The sequence below is a fragment of the Biomphalaria glabrata genome, chromosome 12, assembly GCF_947242115.1.
Source record: "Biomphalaria glabrata chromosome 12, xgBioGlab47.1, whole genome shotgun sequence".
In the NCBI taxonomy this organism is placed as follows: domain Eukaryota; kingdom Metazoa; phylum Mollusca; class Gastropoda; family Planorbidae; genus Biomphalaria; species Biomphalaria glabrata.
Window position 1 is genome coordinate 32156633 of NC_074722.1, and position 18463 is coordinate 32175095.

General features: G+C 37.7%; 2 protein-coding genes across 4 annotated transcripts; one reads left to right on the forward strand and one right to left on the reverse strand.

Moving 5' to 3' along the window:
- The first annotated feature begins 200 nt into the window (after positions 1-200).
- Positions 201-9324, forward strand: LOC106079875 (uncharacterized). 3 transcript variants are annotated; one of them, XR_008774057.1, is made up of 6 exons: positions 201-364; positions 1832-2077; positions 4894-5101; positions 6692-6751; positions 8015-8050; positions 9065-9324. XR_008774057.1 is itself a non-coding variant. In XM_013241105.2 (6 exons), exons 1-6 carry the CDS (start codon positions 321-323, stop codon positions 9106-9108), a joined length of 540 nt encoding a protein of 179 aa, XP_013096559.1. In that variant the 5' UTR covers positions 201-320; the 3' UTR covers positions 9109-9323. The 3 variants fall into 3 exon arrangements, 2 of the variants coding, with proteins under 2 accessions (XP_013096559.1, XP_013096558.1); XM_013241105.2 differs by having other exon boundaries at positions 1899-2046; positions 9065-9323; XM_013241104.2 differs by having other exon boundaries at positions 1832-2046; positions 9065-9322.
- A 4171-nt stretch (positions 9325-13495) lies between these two features.
- LOC129922196 (uncharacterized) lies at positions 13496-17781 on the reverse strand. The gene is made up of 2 exons (XM_056007254.1): positions 17583-17781; positions 13496-16535 (listed from the first exon to the last, which is right to left on the reverse strand). The coding sequence occupies exons 1-2, from the start codon at positions 17620-17622 to the stop codon at positions 14794-14796; spliced, it is 1782 nt and encodes a 593-aa protein (XP_055863229.1). The 5' UTR covers positions 17623-17781; the 3' UTR covers positions 13496-14793.
- Between the last annotated feature and the right edge of the window lie 682 nt (positions 17782-18463).

Below are 18463 nucleotides of genomic sequence, written 5' to 3' on the forward strand. Positions count from 1 at the left end.
CACAAATCTAATAACAGCTTTTGCCTTTTGCGAACTCGCTAAAAACGAGAGACTTTGTGGTTCACCAATCCATGTTCATCTGGGAAGTGGGAATTCTGAGCTGATAACTTAGTGCTACCGTGCATACAACTTTTTTTTCCCTCGCAATAGCGGGAATACTTGAGCACCACATAGCGCAAGTAACAAACAAACAACAAAAACTTGAAGCAGAAACAACGAAACAAGAAATCCACGTTTGCCGCCATTGACATTTGAAAACATTTTTATTTGGTCAATGGTTTTAAATACAAAAAAACTATGCATCCAGTATATAATGCCTTATGTATTTCCATCGTGTATTTAACATTAGCAGGCCAAAACTCGGGTAAGAATTTGATTTAGATTTAGTCTAGATCTGTTTATTCGACCAGTTCTAGTCTAGATTTGCATGTTAACAAGTGACTTAAACTTACTTAAAGTAGAAAAAGTTAAAGTATTCTAACTTCTAAGTCGTTTGTTTTCCTGACTGATTCAGGACCACTTGTACGAATTAGTACTTGCATATGAAATAAGAAATGTGTCTCTATCTTTACAAGTCAGGAAAGCCAGTGACATCAGAATTTAGGTCATTGGTTAATATGAATGGCTAAATGCATGACGTGTATGACGTAATCATCTACTTTTTTTTTTAAAGTAACGTCTGTATTATATACAGACCATAGCTGGAGCTAGAATTTAACAGAGTTTAGAACTTAGAGCTTACCAAAGTTTAGAGTCTAAAATAAGAATTTTCTAGAGTTTAAAACTAGAGTTCCCTAGGTTGTAGAACTAAAGTCTACCAGAATCTAGAACTAAACTTAAACATACGTTTAGAACTAGAGTTTACTACAGACTCGAATCCTTCTTTCTATATAACTTCAATTATTCTAAAGATATTCCATTCGTCTATATAACTTCAATTATTCTAAAGATATTCCTTTCGTCTATATATCTTCAATTATTCTAAAGATATTCCTTTCGTCTATATATCTTCAATTATTCTAAAGATATTCCTTTCGTCTATATATCTTCAATTATTCTAAAGTTATTCCTTTTTTTTGCCCTGTGTTCCTTCGAAAAAGGAAGATTATTACATCCTAGCCATAACCTCATGCAGGTCGGAAGGGCAGGTCGGTGGGTAGGGTACGTGCTTGAGATCCTTTAAAGACAGCCAATAGTGCATACCACACAACCAGAAACACAAGGTACATAAGTTATAACTTAGGGTCACGACTGTCCTGGGGCGCCCAAAATAATAGTTCAAATGGGTTTTATTTAAACAAAAATGATTTTAAGTAAAAGATATATTATTTCACTGTCTCTATAATGTATAGAGTGTCATGGGAGATAGAGGAGAGAGAGAAGAATGAGAGGAGAGAGAGGGAAGACAGAGAAGAGAGAGGAAATAGACAGGAGAGAGAGAACAGAGATGGGAGAGAGAGACAGGAGATTGAGGAGAGATGGGGAGAGAGAGGAGAGAAAGAGGAGAGAGGAGATAGAGAGAGACGAGAGAGAGGGCGAAAGCGAGAGATAGAGATAGAGAGAGAGAGACAGAAAGAGAGCGAGAGAGTGAGACAGAGAGCGAGAGAGAGACAGAGAGAGAGAGAGAAAAGAGAGAGTGAGAGAGAGAGAAAGAGACAGAGAAAGAGAGCGAGAGAGAGAGAGACAGAGAGAGAGAGAGCGACAGAGCGAGAGAGAGACAGAGAGAGAGCGATAGAGGGAGAGAGAACAGTGAACAGAGAGTGTGTGTATCGAAGTAAAAAAAAAACGCATATATTTTTTATACCACTATCTTTCCATTGGCCTATTTCAGAGTCTAAGGTTATGTACTCAAATATAATGTGCCAGATACCAACCAAGTTTAAATACGTCTTCTACAGAGCGATATTCGTGGAGAAACTGATCTACTTGCCCTGCGAGGACGAGGTGGTCATGCGAGGGACAATCAACTACTCAATCATCGCTCCGTGCATGAGGAACAAGAGCGTGACGTTTTACGGCGAGAAGAAAGGGGTCGGCACCAAGGGGGCGAGTATCATAGCCATTACGACATACTGTTGTTAGTATCATGGTCATTACGACATACTGTTGTTAGTATCATGGCCATTACGACATACTGTTGTTAGTATCATGGTCATTACGACATACTGTTGTTAGTATCATGGTCATTACGACATACTGTTGTTAGTATCATGGTCATTACGACATATTGTTGTTAGTATCATGGTCATTACGACATACTGTTGTTAGTATCATGGTCATTACGACATATTGTTGTTAATATCATGGTCATTACGACATACTGTTTTTAGTATCATGGTCATTACGACATACTGTTGTTAGTATCATGGTCATTACGACATACTGTTGTTAGTATCATGGTCATTACGACATACTGTTGTTAGTATCATGGTCATTACGACATACTGTTGTTAGTATCATGGTCATTACGACATACTGTTGTTAGTATCATGGTCATTACGACATACTGTTGTTAGTATCATGGTCATTATGACATACTGTTGTTAGTATCATGGTCATTACGACATACTGTTTTTAGTATCATGGTCATTAAGACTTCAAGTTAGGGAGCATCATAGTCATTACGACATAATAATGTTAGTATCATGGCCATTGAGATATCGTGTTGATGATTATCATGGCCATTAAGATATCATGCTGTGAATATCATAGTCATAACAACATCATATTGTGAATATCATGGTCATGACAATATCAAGTTGTGAATATCATAGTCATGACAACATCAAGTTGTGAATATCATGGTCATGACAATATCATGTTGTGAATATCTATTCCCATTTTTAATGCTGTCTACGTGCTGGCTGAGTGGTAAAGAGCTTGGCTTGTCTCAATCTCTAAGCTCTCGGTGAAGACTTGTTATTGTGAGCTTCACATTCATAGACTATCCTGAGTCCATCAAACTCTAGTTGGTACTTGGAAAAACGGCGAAAGTGTAAGGTCATGGCCCCATTGGTCGATTTGTACCCCTGGTAATCGATGAGCTTTAAATCATGTGCCCCAAATATCTCAACGTCCGTCAGGGAACGTACTAGTTTAAACATAGCTAAACTTGGCCTTAACTTCACACCTTGTCTTGCAAGTCTGAAAAAGTTTGTCTTGTGTCGAATTTATCATAGAGCATCAGTAAAGAAACATCCAGATATCTAAAAGTTAAAAGTAAAGTTCCCCCTTTCAGACCTTGCGATCTTAGGGACAGATGATGTCAAAGGCATCTGTTTCTATGGCCCACTGTTAACGAGGGTGTTATGTGCCCAGCACAACGACCAACCGCATACTTTTTTCCCAAAATAATGCCAGGAACCCTTTAAAGTAGGGTGGACTCAAAAATCAGAGGCGCCCTAAAAAATCTAAAAATCCAGAAATTAACTAACAAAATTAAAAAAATCATTTTTTAAAAAAAAAGCTTATCTTAAGGGGAATAACTCCGTGCTTAAATCTTTATCAACTAAATATGTTCTAGTTATTTTCCTTATTCGCACTCGAACAAAACAATTAATTACCAATAATTAATTGACTAATTGAGTAGTTTTGTTTATTGATTCATGTTTGTTTTTAGGTACAAAGTATCAACTCGATCGAAGAAACAACGGTAAAACAATTATTTAAGGGGATTAAACCCAAAAACATTTAGCTATATATGTGAATAGTGAAGCAGTGGCGTCACTAGGGTCAGTGTCACCCGGTGAGGTAAGCTAAGAGTGTCACCCTCCCCCCCACACACACACCGCCATCAAACTGTTCTCAATTAGAAACTATCGTTAATTTCTTTGTATTGAACCAATACAGTCAGCTGATGGCCTAGCCCCGGGAGCCGAGTATTTTTCAGCTTTTCTAAGCTAAAAAAAGAACCCTTCCTCTTACTAGTAAGAAGATTGCAGGTCAAATAAAATAAATTAAATTATAAACAGGTGAACGGGCCGTTTCTGAAGAGCGAGAGACATTCGAGGCGAACGAGCAGTGTTTCTCAAACTTTTACCGTTGGCGTCCCCGCCCGCGAAATGTTAAGTCTTTTTGTGCGTGTGTAAAATAGTGTCATGTAGATAATTTTATACCGTTCTGTATAACCGAAAAAGTTTTTTTCTGGAGATATTATTAGAAAGACATCAGGTTCGCTATCCATCCAGCAAGTTGGTCTGTTGAAGCGCCGCTAGCGTTTTCCTTCTTTTTCAGCTTGTGTCATCTTCAACGTATTGTTTTCTTTCCGTAGTAACAAGAGTCCATGTCAGTGTTTCATTATAACGGAGTGGGACGTTCCGATAATGAAATATTTTCTTGGAATCTGAGCGCACTATTTGTACTAGTTTAAAAAAAAAAGTTGCTCAAACTAAGTCTAAAAAAAGAAAGAGGCAGCATTGATCAATACTATTATACTATTTTTTTTCATTCGGGTGTCACCCTCAAATGGGTGTCACCAGGTGCGGACCGCACCCCCTCACCCCCCTTGTGAAGCCACTGTACTGAAGTACTAATGAATTACCAGTAATCAATAATATAATTTTTGTCACTTTTTAAGTTGATTCTTGTCTTGTCTATGTCGATGAATAATTGTGCGAAGTTTAAGCTTGATCCGAGAACGGGTGTGGGAGAAATAACATGCACCCACTTTTACCCAGACAGACAGACAGACAGACAGAGTGAATTGATATAAGCTTTGTAAAAAAAAACGCCAGTATTCACCAGGATTCAAATCCGGAACCTCCACCCAACCCAGGTTAGGAAGTCTAGCGCTTTACCATTCAACTAGTACGCCTCTATCCAGATAAGTAAACAAATGTAAATGGCTTTGTTCAATTCATTAGGACTTCATAACATTAAGGAATTTCGTTTCAGTATTGCGCTAGGACTGAGAGTGGTAACATAAGGGTGGTAACGTCCTCTAACAAGACTGCTCTGTTCCTGATCACCCGTGAAGGGAAGAACGAAACGGAGACGTTTACTTGCACAGTGGACGCCAAAATAGTCGATGGTTACACAGTCCTTTTGAAATTCGGACCCCAGTACGGTTTAAGCCTTGGACGTCTGTTTATTAGGCCTCCTGGTAAGTGCCACCGGTTGGGTAGTCCCCCCCCCCCACTAAGCGGGAAGTCGAAATAAGCGACTTAAATTGCGAAAGAATTCCGCGCAGGTTAAAACAGGACAACACTGTATCACAGTCAATAAACTTTAATTAGTACAAGTATGAATTAGCATAATAGCTTTTCCAAGTTTCTTCTTGTCATAGAAAGTACAATAATAATAAATAGCTTTTTTTTAATATAGCTCTAATTTCATGCTAATAGCATGCTCAGAGCGCTAGGGTCCAATCTCATTTGTCGACCAGTGTGGGGGAGAGGGGTATCTGGGAGAAGGTTTTCCGCGCTGCCTTTTGGCACTCAGTAAACACAACTCTGCTCAAGTCGGGTGTCGAACCTCGAGCCCCTTTCATAGGTAGCCAAGCCAAGTTCAAGCTTACTTAGGCTCTCGACCACGCTTCCCTTTAAAAGAAAATATGAATACATCCTTCAAGTAAGTATCCATGTGCTAATTCTAGTTGAAAAACTCTACTAAGTCATTGGCTGATTCAGCAAACCCATGCTCCGTTGGTACTAGGGATGAAAGATCACTCTTAGTTTACAGTATCATATACGAACTTGTCCTAAAGTATGTTATTAATACAACAGATCTATCTTTCTGTCTGAGTATTTTATTAGGCAGTCTTTTAGTATTTGTAAATTATGGTTGGATGGTTTATGCATAATTTTTATTTCGCATTTTACTACACTTTAGTCCTTTGTCCCGAATGAGGTAATAGTAGATAAGAGTATTAACGGTAAGAAAATGAAAGAACTTAAATGAAATGAACTCTGAACCCTTCTAATTTTCTAAAGCCTTTACACAGATACCTAGCAGCACAATACGCTCAAGAGCTACTAAAGTATTGCAGCATTTTCTATACTGCTAATTTTAGTATTAGGAAATCCCAGATCCTCTATTTTTGTTATTACCACTGAATTTGAAAGCGATAAAAGAGACTAATTGTGATATTTTGTCCATCCTCGCGTGCGTTTGCTTAGCTAGAGATAGAAGCTCAGTATTCATGTAATATTTCTGGTTTCCAATGAATTGAGTTAGTTCTCCCATTATAGTATACTTGTACATAAGTTTGAAAAAAAAATACATCAAATAGTTGATCGATTTACTTAAAATGTGAAATACTTGATATATTTTATTTGAACAAACATACACGATTATTGTGACCACCATTTACTTCAAATAGAATGCTTGCTTTAATTCGGTCAACTTCTTGATTGATTTAATTTGGTTAACTTCTTCATTGCTTTCATTTGGTCAACTTCTTGATTACTTTAATTTGGTCAACTTCTTGATTGCTTTAATTTGGTCAACTTCTTGATTGCTTTAATTTGGTCAACTTCTTGATTACCTAAATTTGGCCTAATTCTTGTTTGCTTTAATTTGCTCAAATTCTTGTTTGATTGCATATGGTCAAATTCGTACCAATATTCACAAATATTCGTAGCCCTGATATGACACTCCCCCAAAGCGCCACGCGCAGTGCTAAAGCCGCCTCTGTTCATTGATTTAGTTGACATGTTAATTACTAGATAACTTTACTTAACTTTGATTTCAGCGAATGAAACCAACAAGTGCCGAACACGGTTCCAAAGAAGCTCCGAGGTGAAAATTACAAGTAAGTCTAAACACAGTCACACCTTCAGAAAAATGTCATTTCTAGCCCATACAGAATGTCAATATAAGAACTAAGCTGTAAATTGTGACATTTAGAGATGCAAGTCAGGGTAAGGTTCATGAATGCATGAGCGAAGCCAGAGTCGGATTTGGAGGTGTGGAGACCCGGCTGGAAAAAGAAGGAGCGGAGACCCCTAAATATTTTCAGAATAAATGAAAAATAAAATTTCCCGTCAAGTGTTTCAAAAATGTATTGCCAAGAAATAAAATTATTTCACCAAAGAATTCTTTACGTTGTTACAGTCAGATGTCATTTGTTTACCATTGAAAGCATAGCGTCCATTGTAATAAAATAAGAACCTGGTCAAAAGTAGGAACCTGGTTAAAAGTAGGAACCTGGTCAAAAGTAGGAACCTGGTCAAAAGAAGGAACCTGGTCAAAAGTAGGAACCTGGTCAAAAGTAGGAACCTGGTCAAAAGAAGGAACCTGGTCAAAAGTAGGAACCTGGTCAAAAGTAGGCACCTGGTCAAAAGTAGGCATCTGGTCAAAAATAGGCACCTGGTCATAAAGTAGAAACCTGGTCACCAGTAGGAACCTTGTCAAAAGTAGGAACCTGGTCCTTTATTTCAAGCAAAGGTGTGACATGCCTGGATAGCTCAGTTGATAGAGCGTCGCTCTAATAACGCGAATGTCATGGGGTTGATTCCGATTCTGGCACTTTACTTTCCTCAGTATTATTTGATGATAAAAAATATAAATATTGAGTTTATTTGTGTAGGTGTGGTGGCCGAGTGGTAATGCCCAAACCGAGGAGTCCCCTGTTCAAATCCTGGTGAAGACCGGGCATTTTAATTTCGGGATCCTTGGGGCGCTTCTGAGTTCACCCAGCATTAATGGGTACCTGACACTAGTTGGGGGAAAGTCAAGGCGGTAGGTCGTTGAGCGGGCCACATGGCGCCCTCTTAAACTGTGGGCCACAGAAACAGATGACCTTTACATCATCAGCCCAATAGACCACAAGGTCTGAAAAAAAGGGGGGGGGAACTTTGCCTTTCTACTATATTATTTCGAAGTAAAGTACAAATTGATGAAAATATATCTCGTATTTTGAGCATGTACTGTACTTCCGCCAGCTCTTTCAAGCAGGTTTTGAGCTCCAGTCTTCCGTGATTGTAGTCCGCTGTGCTATCCAAACTTGAACGAGAAATAGCTTTAGAATTAAATGATTTCATTTGCGTCTAAAGCTTTATATTTGTACTTTCAGACTGTGGCTTCTACATCTACCTGCTACTGATATCAGGTTTGTACATTCAGTTTATGGCCACATTAACATTGTCTCGGTGTTAGTACATTCAATATTTACAATCATCATTCCCTTGACAGTTCGAGTAATCTCATACCTCCAAACTTTCCGGTTAAAATTTTAGTTTTTTTTATTAACATTAACCCTTAAAACGTGTGTGGTAGTTTATCCTCTAAACATCAGAATTGTAATTCCATTTTGAATGCACTCATTGTAAAACAGCTCAGCACTTTAAGGGTTAATCTGTGTTATATACAAAGAGCGTGCATTCCGCTTTCAATTCTATACCAAAATAAAACATTTTCTGATAACAAAGTTATGGACGTTTAATTAACCATAACAGGGGAGTGAACTACAAATAAACGAATATTAATAATTCCGTCGGATCATGGAAAATAATTACGGAGAGAAAGAGTTAACAGAATTTGAAGAGCGGCATTATTCTGTGATGTCCAGCTGGTCTTCGGGCGACCTACTTGTTCGAGTTCTCTCCCGTTCGTTCGTCACACTGGGAACTAGACGAATTTTATGTTTCTCACTTTTGGGAACTAGACTAAAGCTATGTTCTTTACACTTAAGAAACTAGACTACAAATAGTTTCCTCACAATTAGGGAAATAGACGAAAGCTATTTTTGTTTTTACATTTTGGGAACTAGACAACAATTATTTTTCTCACAATGTGGGAACTGGGCTACAGCTATTTACCTCACAATTTGGGAACTAGACAACAGTTATTTTCTCACAATTTGGGAACTAGACAACAGTTATTTTCTTCACAATTTGGGAACTAGACTACAGTTATTTTCTTCACAATTTGGGAACTAGACTACAGTTATTTTCTTCACTATTTGGGAACTAGACTAGAGTTACGTACCTCTAGCTTTGGGAAACTTACTAATGCTATTTCCTCACAGTTTCCGTAATTTGAAATGATAACTGTTGTATATAGAAAAGTGTGGTGTACGGCGGATATTAACTTATTGTTATCATTTTTTTTCTCACTTCTACAGCCTTGCTTTTGATGAGTGGTACCATCTCCATATCTGATCTCTAAGATAGGCTGACCTCGATGTGAGCCGTGCTCTCCAGACTCGCTAAATGTTAATGTTACTTTCATCATATCTGTTCTCAAAGAAAAACTGACTATCACGTGAACCAAACTTCATTGGCACAAAGTGAACTTGTGGAACATAATATGACATCCGTCTTAGAGGAATGTAAAAACATCTTGCTGACATAAAAAAAAAAAAATTCATACACATTCTATCTAGCAATTTTAAAGTAGTTTTTTTTTATGTTTTCAATGCAAACAAACCATACTGCGCTTGATTCATGTGTAAGCTTTAGCCAGACCAATCGTTATAGCAGACCTCAACCCTGACCTGCAACGTCGCAACTTGTGGTGGGCAGTGGAAACCAATTGCTCGTTAGCACATCCAGTGTAATTACCGTTGTCGCCTTGTGTAGCAGTAACTATACAACCGAAGTATATCAAATATAATGGGAATTAACACTTAAATCTGGCTATATTAAGCTTCGAATTCGCATGTTTCAATAACCGAAATATAGTTTGTTGATGTCTAGATTATTTTCTCTAGATTATAGACAGCCTAGATCTAGATTCTGATATTGAAATGTAGGAATGGAGGTATAGATCTAGAATCTCTAATTAGGATAGTAGATTGCAAATGTCTGCACCTTGTAGTCTAACTGCATTTTTTTAGTAGCCTAAATATAGTGGAAGAGTTGAAAGCCAATTAAAAAAGTAGACGACTTTTGGACTCTCTCATCTTTAGTTTTAGCCTTTGCTCTAGTCTAGATCTACCCATCTAGAAATTTAAATTTTAGGGGGCGCGATAGTTAAGCGCTTAGCTTTCGAACGTGGGATCCTAGGATCGAATCTCGTTGAAGACTGGCATATTGAATTTCAGGATTCTTAGGGCGCCCCTGAGTCCACCCAACTTTAATGAGTACCTGAAGTGGACTCACGGGCCCTTTGAAAATCCCGAAATTCAAAATCCCAGTAAGGCATAGTAATAAGTACACCCTGTACCTATTTAATATAAATAAAGTAAACTTAGGTGCTTAAAATAGGGCCTCTATGAATATGCACCAAACACCTTTTGTTAGAAAGACAAGGCGTGTTAATATAAAGAGAAATGAAACTTTACATTATACATGTCTTTACATACAGAGCAGCAATGGCTGGCACATTTTTTTACTTTGTCTTGACCATTGGGTGGGTTAGTTAATATGTTAAGATCTTATATTCCTTGATTAAGTCACGCTCACCAGACCTCTGTCTAGTTGTGCGGGTACATCTCCAGAGGTAGAGATGAACAACTCCCACCCCCTTTTTATTTGTTTAGTGTATCACATTTAGGTTCATTGATATACAGGTGACCACAAGTCAAATACGATGGACATAGGTCTAATGTTAGCATATTGACAGTCTATAGAGGTCACACCTCACGAGGGAACTGGGTTTGTTTACTTGGTAGTAAATCTTAAATAGGAGGCTGGACTTCAAGCCACACATATACACGAGTGCCCAGTTTGATTACTTGGATATAAATCTCAATTAGGAAGCTGGACTAAAGATCACACCCTTAAACGAGTGACCTTTTGGTACACAGAACACAAACCGCGAGATTTCACAGACCAGTAAGCCAGTAAGTAATTATTTTGTAGATAAAAGTACACGGCTCAGATTTGTGTGTGCAATAGGAAAAGACTCGACCATGACTATCTTTAAAGGGGGCCCTTATTTTGTTTTGTCCTCGACACTGAATTTATTGATAGACATTGACCATTTTTAAGCCAGAATGGATAAACGCAACATGCTAAGACAGCTTGATGACACTGTAAATCAATACTACATTTCCCAAGGTTTGAACTTGAATATTACTCCTGCGTCAAGTGTCGAGATTCGATCACGATGTTCTTAACTCTTTCTCTCCTAACTGACGAGACCAACGTTAATTCCACCAGAAGGTTGTAAATAATAACGGAGAGAAAGAGTTAATAAATTGGGAGTGTCAAGTAACTCATCGTCATTACTGGCATCCCTAGGTCTAGTACCGGGCTCTTTTGTTTCCATTTACAGAAACCACGATAAAATCAGTAATTAAAGAAGATGTTTCGTACACACGTTCTTGCACAATGCAATAAAACAAAGATGTGCATGTGTGTGTATTTTGCCTTGTATTAAAAACTTTAGAAAGAAAGCTACTTTCATATTTTAATTCTTTTGACTTATTATATAACGGAAAACCTTACAGTAAAGCTTAAAATCGCATAACAGAAATTGATATAGACCATTGCATTCAGTTCTTGAAACAAAACAAAAAATATGCTGGAGTGTTAAGAAACTTTTGACCTCTGTAACTTGTGTAAAATAAATAAATAAATTATGGCTTTTATATAGCGCTACTTTCGTTCGTGCTTATAGCATGCTCAGAGCGCTTTGGTCCAATCTCATTTATGGACCAGTGGGGGGAGGGGGTAAGAGGGTATCTGGGAGAAGGTTTTCCGTGCTGCCTTTAGGCGCTCAGTAAACACAACTCTGCCCGAGTCAGGTGCCGAATCTCGAGCCCCCCTTCATAGGTAGACAAACCAAGCCAAGTTCAATCGTACTTAACCTCTCGACCACGCTTCCCACCACGGATACGGCTTGACTGACCATCAGCACCATCAACTGTACACGCTACACTAGGACTACATGGGTAGGTTGTTAAAACCAGTCGGACACACAGTCTATATTGTTGGGTAGCGACGGTGTGGATGAGTTTATTCTTCTAGAAATGGTTTTCCTAATGCTCTTAGATTTATATATCTGTAGGTCTAAACATAAACCTCAATAATAAATCCACAGACTACGTTTCATATATGCTTCGGTGCCATCTAAGGTTGAAGCTATAAATAGGTGTATTTGATGTTCCGGCTGTTAATAAAATATGGTTAGCAGCAATAATAATAACAATAAGGCTAGTCTTCGAGTCCGAAGATTAGTGAGAAATGCAGTATTTCCCGTGGCTGTGCAGCCCCAGCTATGACCTACATATTTTGCCACACATAACCATTGTCCGCAGGTGGTCGACTTAGATTTTCTTTTCGCCGTCTGCGAATATCATATTTTACTATCCGGCCATATCTGGCTTCGGCCTAATATAAAAAAGTGCTATGCCGTGCACCCCTTGTTAAGATGCCCTTGTAGTTGTCTATCGTGATACGATGATGACCACTTTTGTTATCCAGGGGGGCTGGGGGTTTAGCATTGCTGTTTCGTGGCTCCTGGTGCAGCCGGTGACACCTAGGTGAACCCGGAAAGTTCGGTTGCACGCTGGGACGGTTATTTCACTGGAGCTGATTCCAGTCAGATGCCTTGACGCATTTCTTCTGCTAGTCATTTGATTTAAGTCATTGTATTAACGACTCAATCCCATTGTCACACTAGCACCAACCGCTGTGCATTCAGAGATATCGAAGGAATATTAAAACATATGAATGGTTTAGATGTTTTAAATTGTTTCGCCACAAATAGAGACATCATTATAAACATGTTATAATCCTCCAGACATTTCTACTTATTGTGGTGACTATCTCTTTCAATTTATAGAATTTACATTTGATATTAGTAGCTTGCTGTAATCTGTTTGCTGATAATTCTTTAACCATTGCGAGATGAGAGGACAGTCAGATGGTTTATTTTTTTGAAAATTTGCTTGAAATTTAAATTCAGTAAAAAATAAAAATAAAAGATCAACACTGTTATATATATATAGTGCTTTTTTTGTACAAAATATGTGCAGGTAAGCCTACTCAGTGATGGATTGCCTAACTTTTACTACTAATAAATTAATAATAAACATTAAAATACAAGAACGGTAATAATTTTCCCCACATTTATAAAGGTGCCGGTTCGCCGTACCAGTGCGTAGCGTCACAAAACCCCAGTATATAGTATATATATATACTATAAAGTAGAATGTGAGGCGTGTGTATGTATGTATGTATGTATGTCCGGAAATCAAAACCGCTTGACCAATCTTGATAAAACTTGACAGAAATGTTCCTTTCGTTTTTAATAGATATGAATGTATCAGCTTCGGGTAAACCCATTTTCGCAAAACTAATTTTATTTTCGTAGCGACTGAGAAAAACTTGAAATGATCATTAGCTACGTTTAACATACATCTAAATCCAATCCACTAGATTAGTAAACACAAACTAGGACTCGCAGGCCGTGGGTAATGTCAGGCTAGTATATAATAAAAAAAAAAGTAACATCTAGTTCATAAACTGGTAATCTTCAACATGATCTCTTGGTTCTCCTGTTATTGCTGGTGTGATCAAGTTGATTCTCTTTGAAAGATCTCCTGAACACAGAAGCATAACACGTAAAAATTAAAAAATTAAATGATTGGCAACACACACACACACAAGACCTGCTGATAGTGTATTCTGTATTGTTTGATGTTTGAAGAGATACAAGACCGACTAGTCTGCTAAATGGAACACTGAATATAACAATGAGTAGAACAAATAAGTCACTTATTTCGTTGTTACGTTAAAGTTTCATTCCATATAATTGTTTTGGAGAGACCACTTTGTTAGCCAGGACCTTCTGTACACAGATAAAGAAACATTTGGAGTGAAAACATACTGAGCCTCTATTCCATTTCTCCCATCAACGGTGGCCCTATTCAGGTTGGAAAGAGAAAAAGGTCTCTTGTCTTGGTGCCCTTGTCAGCTTAACTCTGGCTTGTTAGCTGATCAAAAGATGTGTTAGCTGATCAAAAGATGTGTTAGCTGATCAAAAGATGTCTTAGCTGATCAAAAGATGTGTTAGCTGATCAAAAAATGTGTTAGCTGAACAAAAGATGTGTTAGCTGAACAAAAGATGTGTTAGCTGATCAAAAGATGTGTTAGCTGAACAAAAGATGTGTTAGCTGATCAAAAGATGTGTTAGCTGAACAAAAGATGTGTTAGTTGAACAAAAGATGTGTTAGCTGATCAAAAGATGTGTTAGCTGAACAAAAGATGTGTTAGCTGATCAAAAGATGGAATCACAAAAGCCTTCTACCAGTTACCCCTCCCTCTATATGTCTGCAAAAAAAATTGGACCTGAAAAACCATTGAGTCTCTTCTACCAGTTACTCCTCCCTCTATATGTCTGCAAAAGAAATTGGACCTGAAAAATCATTGAGTCTCTTCTACAGTTACCCCTCCCTCTATATATCTGCAAAAAAAATTGGACCTGAAAAACATTGAGTCTCTTCTACCAGTTACCCCTCCCTCTAGATGTCTGCAAAAGAAATTGGACCTGAAAAATCATTGAGTCTTCTACAGTTAACCTCCCCCCCCCCATCCACTTTCTTTATACAAGTTCAACCTCCCCTCCCAGCCACATGTCTGCAAAAAGAAAAGGATCCGAATATAAATTATTAATTAATAGAAAGCGATGATTAAAAAGAAACCAGCTACAGTTTAGGGCATGGGATATAGATGTAGCTTTTAAAACTTATAATCAAGACAGATTATTAAAGAGACAAAAGATTCTTCATGAAAAAAAAAGGCTGGGGAAAAGTTGAAAAAAAAATGTGTGATAACACAAAAGTAGGCTGGCTAACTCATACCCAAAACTCATTCACACACCCTCTTTTACTAAGACACACACAAAGGATACATTTAAGGGCAGGAGACCAATATATTAAGACATATCAATCATCATAAGAACTTATGCCCATATGTCCCAAGACACGTCGTCCCTGTGCATAAACATGTGAACAAAGTTGCTGGTCTCTTCAGTTTGGTACCAGTACTCGATTTTCCAAAACAGGCCCAAAACTCCGTGAAGACATGAACTCTCCATCGGAGCATTTCCAAATAAGATAAGATGGTCTCTGTAGATGAAGGCGCCCCGAAGTGAATTTTGTATAGACCACAGACGTCTAATGAATGTAATACTTATTTTGTTATCTTCTTCATTCCTCAACACCTGACTTAATGATCCGTCTCTTTGTAAGATAAAATAGTTTCTTTCCTTCCTGAAGCCAACCAAATTTGTAGCTGAACCATCTAGGTATCCACAGTCAGTCCATTTATGTTCAGGCACTTCTAAAGAAATCACTGTCGACCTTTCAACAGAGTCAGTCGAACAGAAAATCAAGATACTTTTGTCAAAGTCTAAAGCACTCTCTGGATTTCTCATCATGTCAGGGAACTTGATCTCGCTGTGAAGAACTGGAGTCTCTCTCGGCGACACACATTTGACGCTTCTGCTTGTGCCGTCTATGGCGTAGATACAATTTCCTTTAGCGACAACAACGAAGTTCTTATTGGGAAGATCTATAACAAACTTCCACTTCTTTCTTTTATAAACAAAGATCAGACTTTCGTGGTCAGTTCTGTTTATAACGTACAGCTTATCATCAAAAATAATTAAATTGGTTATTATTGCATGGAGTGGACATCTGCGAAGTTTCTGCCAGGAGTGTTTTTCAAGTTTCAGTAGTCTGACTTTATTACCTTCAGCGATCACACCTATGTGTTTGAAATCCCGATTCTGACAAACTCTTTGAATAGCAAAAGGAGGCCAGTATCCGTGAGTATCTCTCTCTAGCTTGTAGTTGATGGCCTCAGTTATAACGAGTTTCGCTTCTTTGTCTCTCTCGCACAAATGATGTTTGGAGAGTTCTTGAAGATATTCCAAGCTGGCCAAACCATATCTAGAGACTCTCAATAGACTAGCGAACTTGGTTAATTTGGGTTTAGAAAGTTTATTTTTCTTGTTGAAAAGTTGAGTGTGTACCCCTTCGCTTCCCAGAGAAAGTTCCTCCAGACTACTAGGCCCTGCTTCCTCGTTTCCCAGAGAAAGGTCCTCAATGTCACATGGTCCTGATTCCTCGCTTCGGGCTTGCATTTCGAAATGTTCTGCCCATTCGAAAATGAACTGTAAAACAAGTTCCTCATCTTTCACAAAAAGGTTATCGTTCTTGACAACAAAAAACATGTCTTCGTAAGTTAAAGTAGAAATTAAAACACTTCTATCGTAACCCTCAAACATGCCAAGCAAATACCTGCGGACGTTGCAGAGGACGCCATATGAACGGTACCGTCTGGCTCTCTTATATATTGCATCAAAAGTATCGAAATCAACCATCTGACCGACCAAAGTCTCGCAGGTTTCAACAAGGATAGGAATCTGCAGGACTTTGGCAGCATCCCAGAGCTGAACCATAAGTCTGGCCCCAAAAAGTTGAACATCGAAATTTGGAATGATTATTTTCTCTAGGAATTCATTTAAAGTCTTAGCAGAGATGTTGGTCAACTGGGCAGTTTCGGGCCGGCTCTCCATTATTTTACACTTGGTTCTCAAGAAATGGAGGATGAGGTCGGTGAGTTCTACATCAAAATTAAATGTTTGGCCTTCTATTTTAAAAATATGGTCAGATTGATGACACTTAAAGTTTTTATATGCTGAAAAAAATAAAATAGAATCACTATTATTAATGAGAAAAAACAATTCATACATTCGGATGCTATTTGTCTGTCTGTCTGTTTGTCTATCTATCTATCTATCTATCTATCTATCTATCTATCTATCTATCTATCTATCTATCTATCTATCTATCTATCTATTTGTATGCCTGTTTATCTGTTTATCTGTTTTTCTATCTATCTATCTATCTATCTATCTATCTATCTATCTATCTATCTATCTATCTATCTATCTATCTATCTATCTATCTATCTATCTATCTATCTATCTATCTATCTATCTATCTATTTGTATGCCTGTTTATCTGTTTATCTGTTTTTCTATCTATCTATCTATCTATCTATCTATCTATCTATCTATCTATCTATCTATCTATCTATCTATCTATCTATCTTTCTTTCAATCTATCTATCTATTTGTATGTCTGTCTGTCTGTCTGTCTCTCTCTCTATTAATCCATCTATCTATCCATCCCTCCTTCCTCTCTCTTTCTCTATCTCACTCTCCTGGTAAAATTAGCCTCGGAGACTCCTTCGCTGCATGGACTCAACGCCTCTACTTGTGCCACGTTTCTCTTTTAAAAATTTATGTTTGTCTTATCTTATCTTACAGACGTTACTTCAAGAAAAGATGATGATTACGTCCTACGCGTCATGCATCTAGTCATGCATGTAAACCAATGACTTAAAATCTGTCAAGTCACTGGTTTTCCTGGATGGCTCAGGCAACCCATTCCATGCTCTAATAGCACCAGGGAAGAAGGAGCATTTGTACAAATTTGTCCTAGCATATTGAACGAGGAATGTGCCTTTATCTTTGTGTCAGAGGCTACGTCATTGGTTTTCCTCCCTGATACATGTTATCAGCTCTAATGGCACTGTAGTACAGTGTAGATGAAGGAGCACTAGTAGTATAATACATACGCATTAATTATCATTTAGATGATTAGGCCTAGCATTAGAATAGACCTATATTAAGTTGACTAATTGTAATTTATTAGATCTAGAGAGAAGTTGCTTGGTTACCAGTTTCACTGCTAATATTTCTTTTCTTGTTGACAATCATTGAAAATGTATTGTATCTACAACCAGCTTGTAGATCTACTCGTAGACTTGACAATGATAAGGGAAGAAGACATCGGCATTAAGTTACTTTGCACCATTGAACCAAAACAAGTGTTACGCAGTGCACTAGCCTTTTCTTTTCAGTTTGCGCATAACCAAATGCATCATAGAAATATATAGGCTGGTCACGTGACGATTTTTTTAAAAAATTCTCTTCTTTTTTTTTAATGTTATCTTTTTTTTCATGGTGCATAACAAAATGGTCATTAAAGATCGCACTTCATTCAAAATAAAATTTGCGAGTTTTTAGTTGAACAAAGCCAAATATAACATAATTCTCATAAATAAGGCTTGTCTTCGAGTCCGAAGATTAATGAGGGATGCAGTATTTCCTGTGGATACGAAGCCCCAGCTGCGACCTACATATTTTACCACATCCAGGCCAAGCATAATCATTGTCCGCTGGTGGTCCTGAACTAAATCCCTGTTTACATATATTGGCGCCATATTTGCAATTTACCTTCCTCGTCTCGATAGAGTCTCGATCAAGATCTAGCTCTAATAATAAGCATAATAATAACCGTTCATTTCTAACATAATAATAATAATCTTTATTATCCGTAAGGAAATTTGTCTTACAATTTGTGCATTACACCAAACAAAAAACATTATAAGAAACCAAAGTGTACATTCACACCAGACTCACTCATAATTTACATGTGACAAAGTTTATACCAGATTGTTCTTATTTAATGATTTGATTGCCAGGGAAACAATAGTCTCTAATTTGGCGATGAATCTTACCTCAATCAGCAATTCGGCCAATGGGCAGACTGGGATCT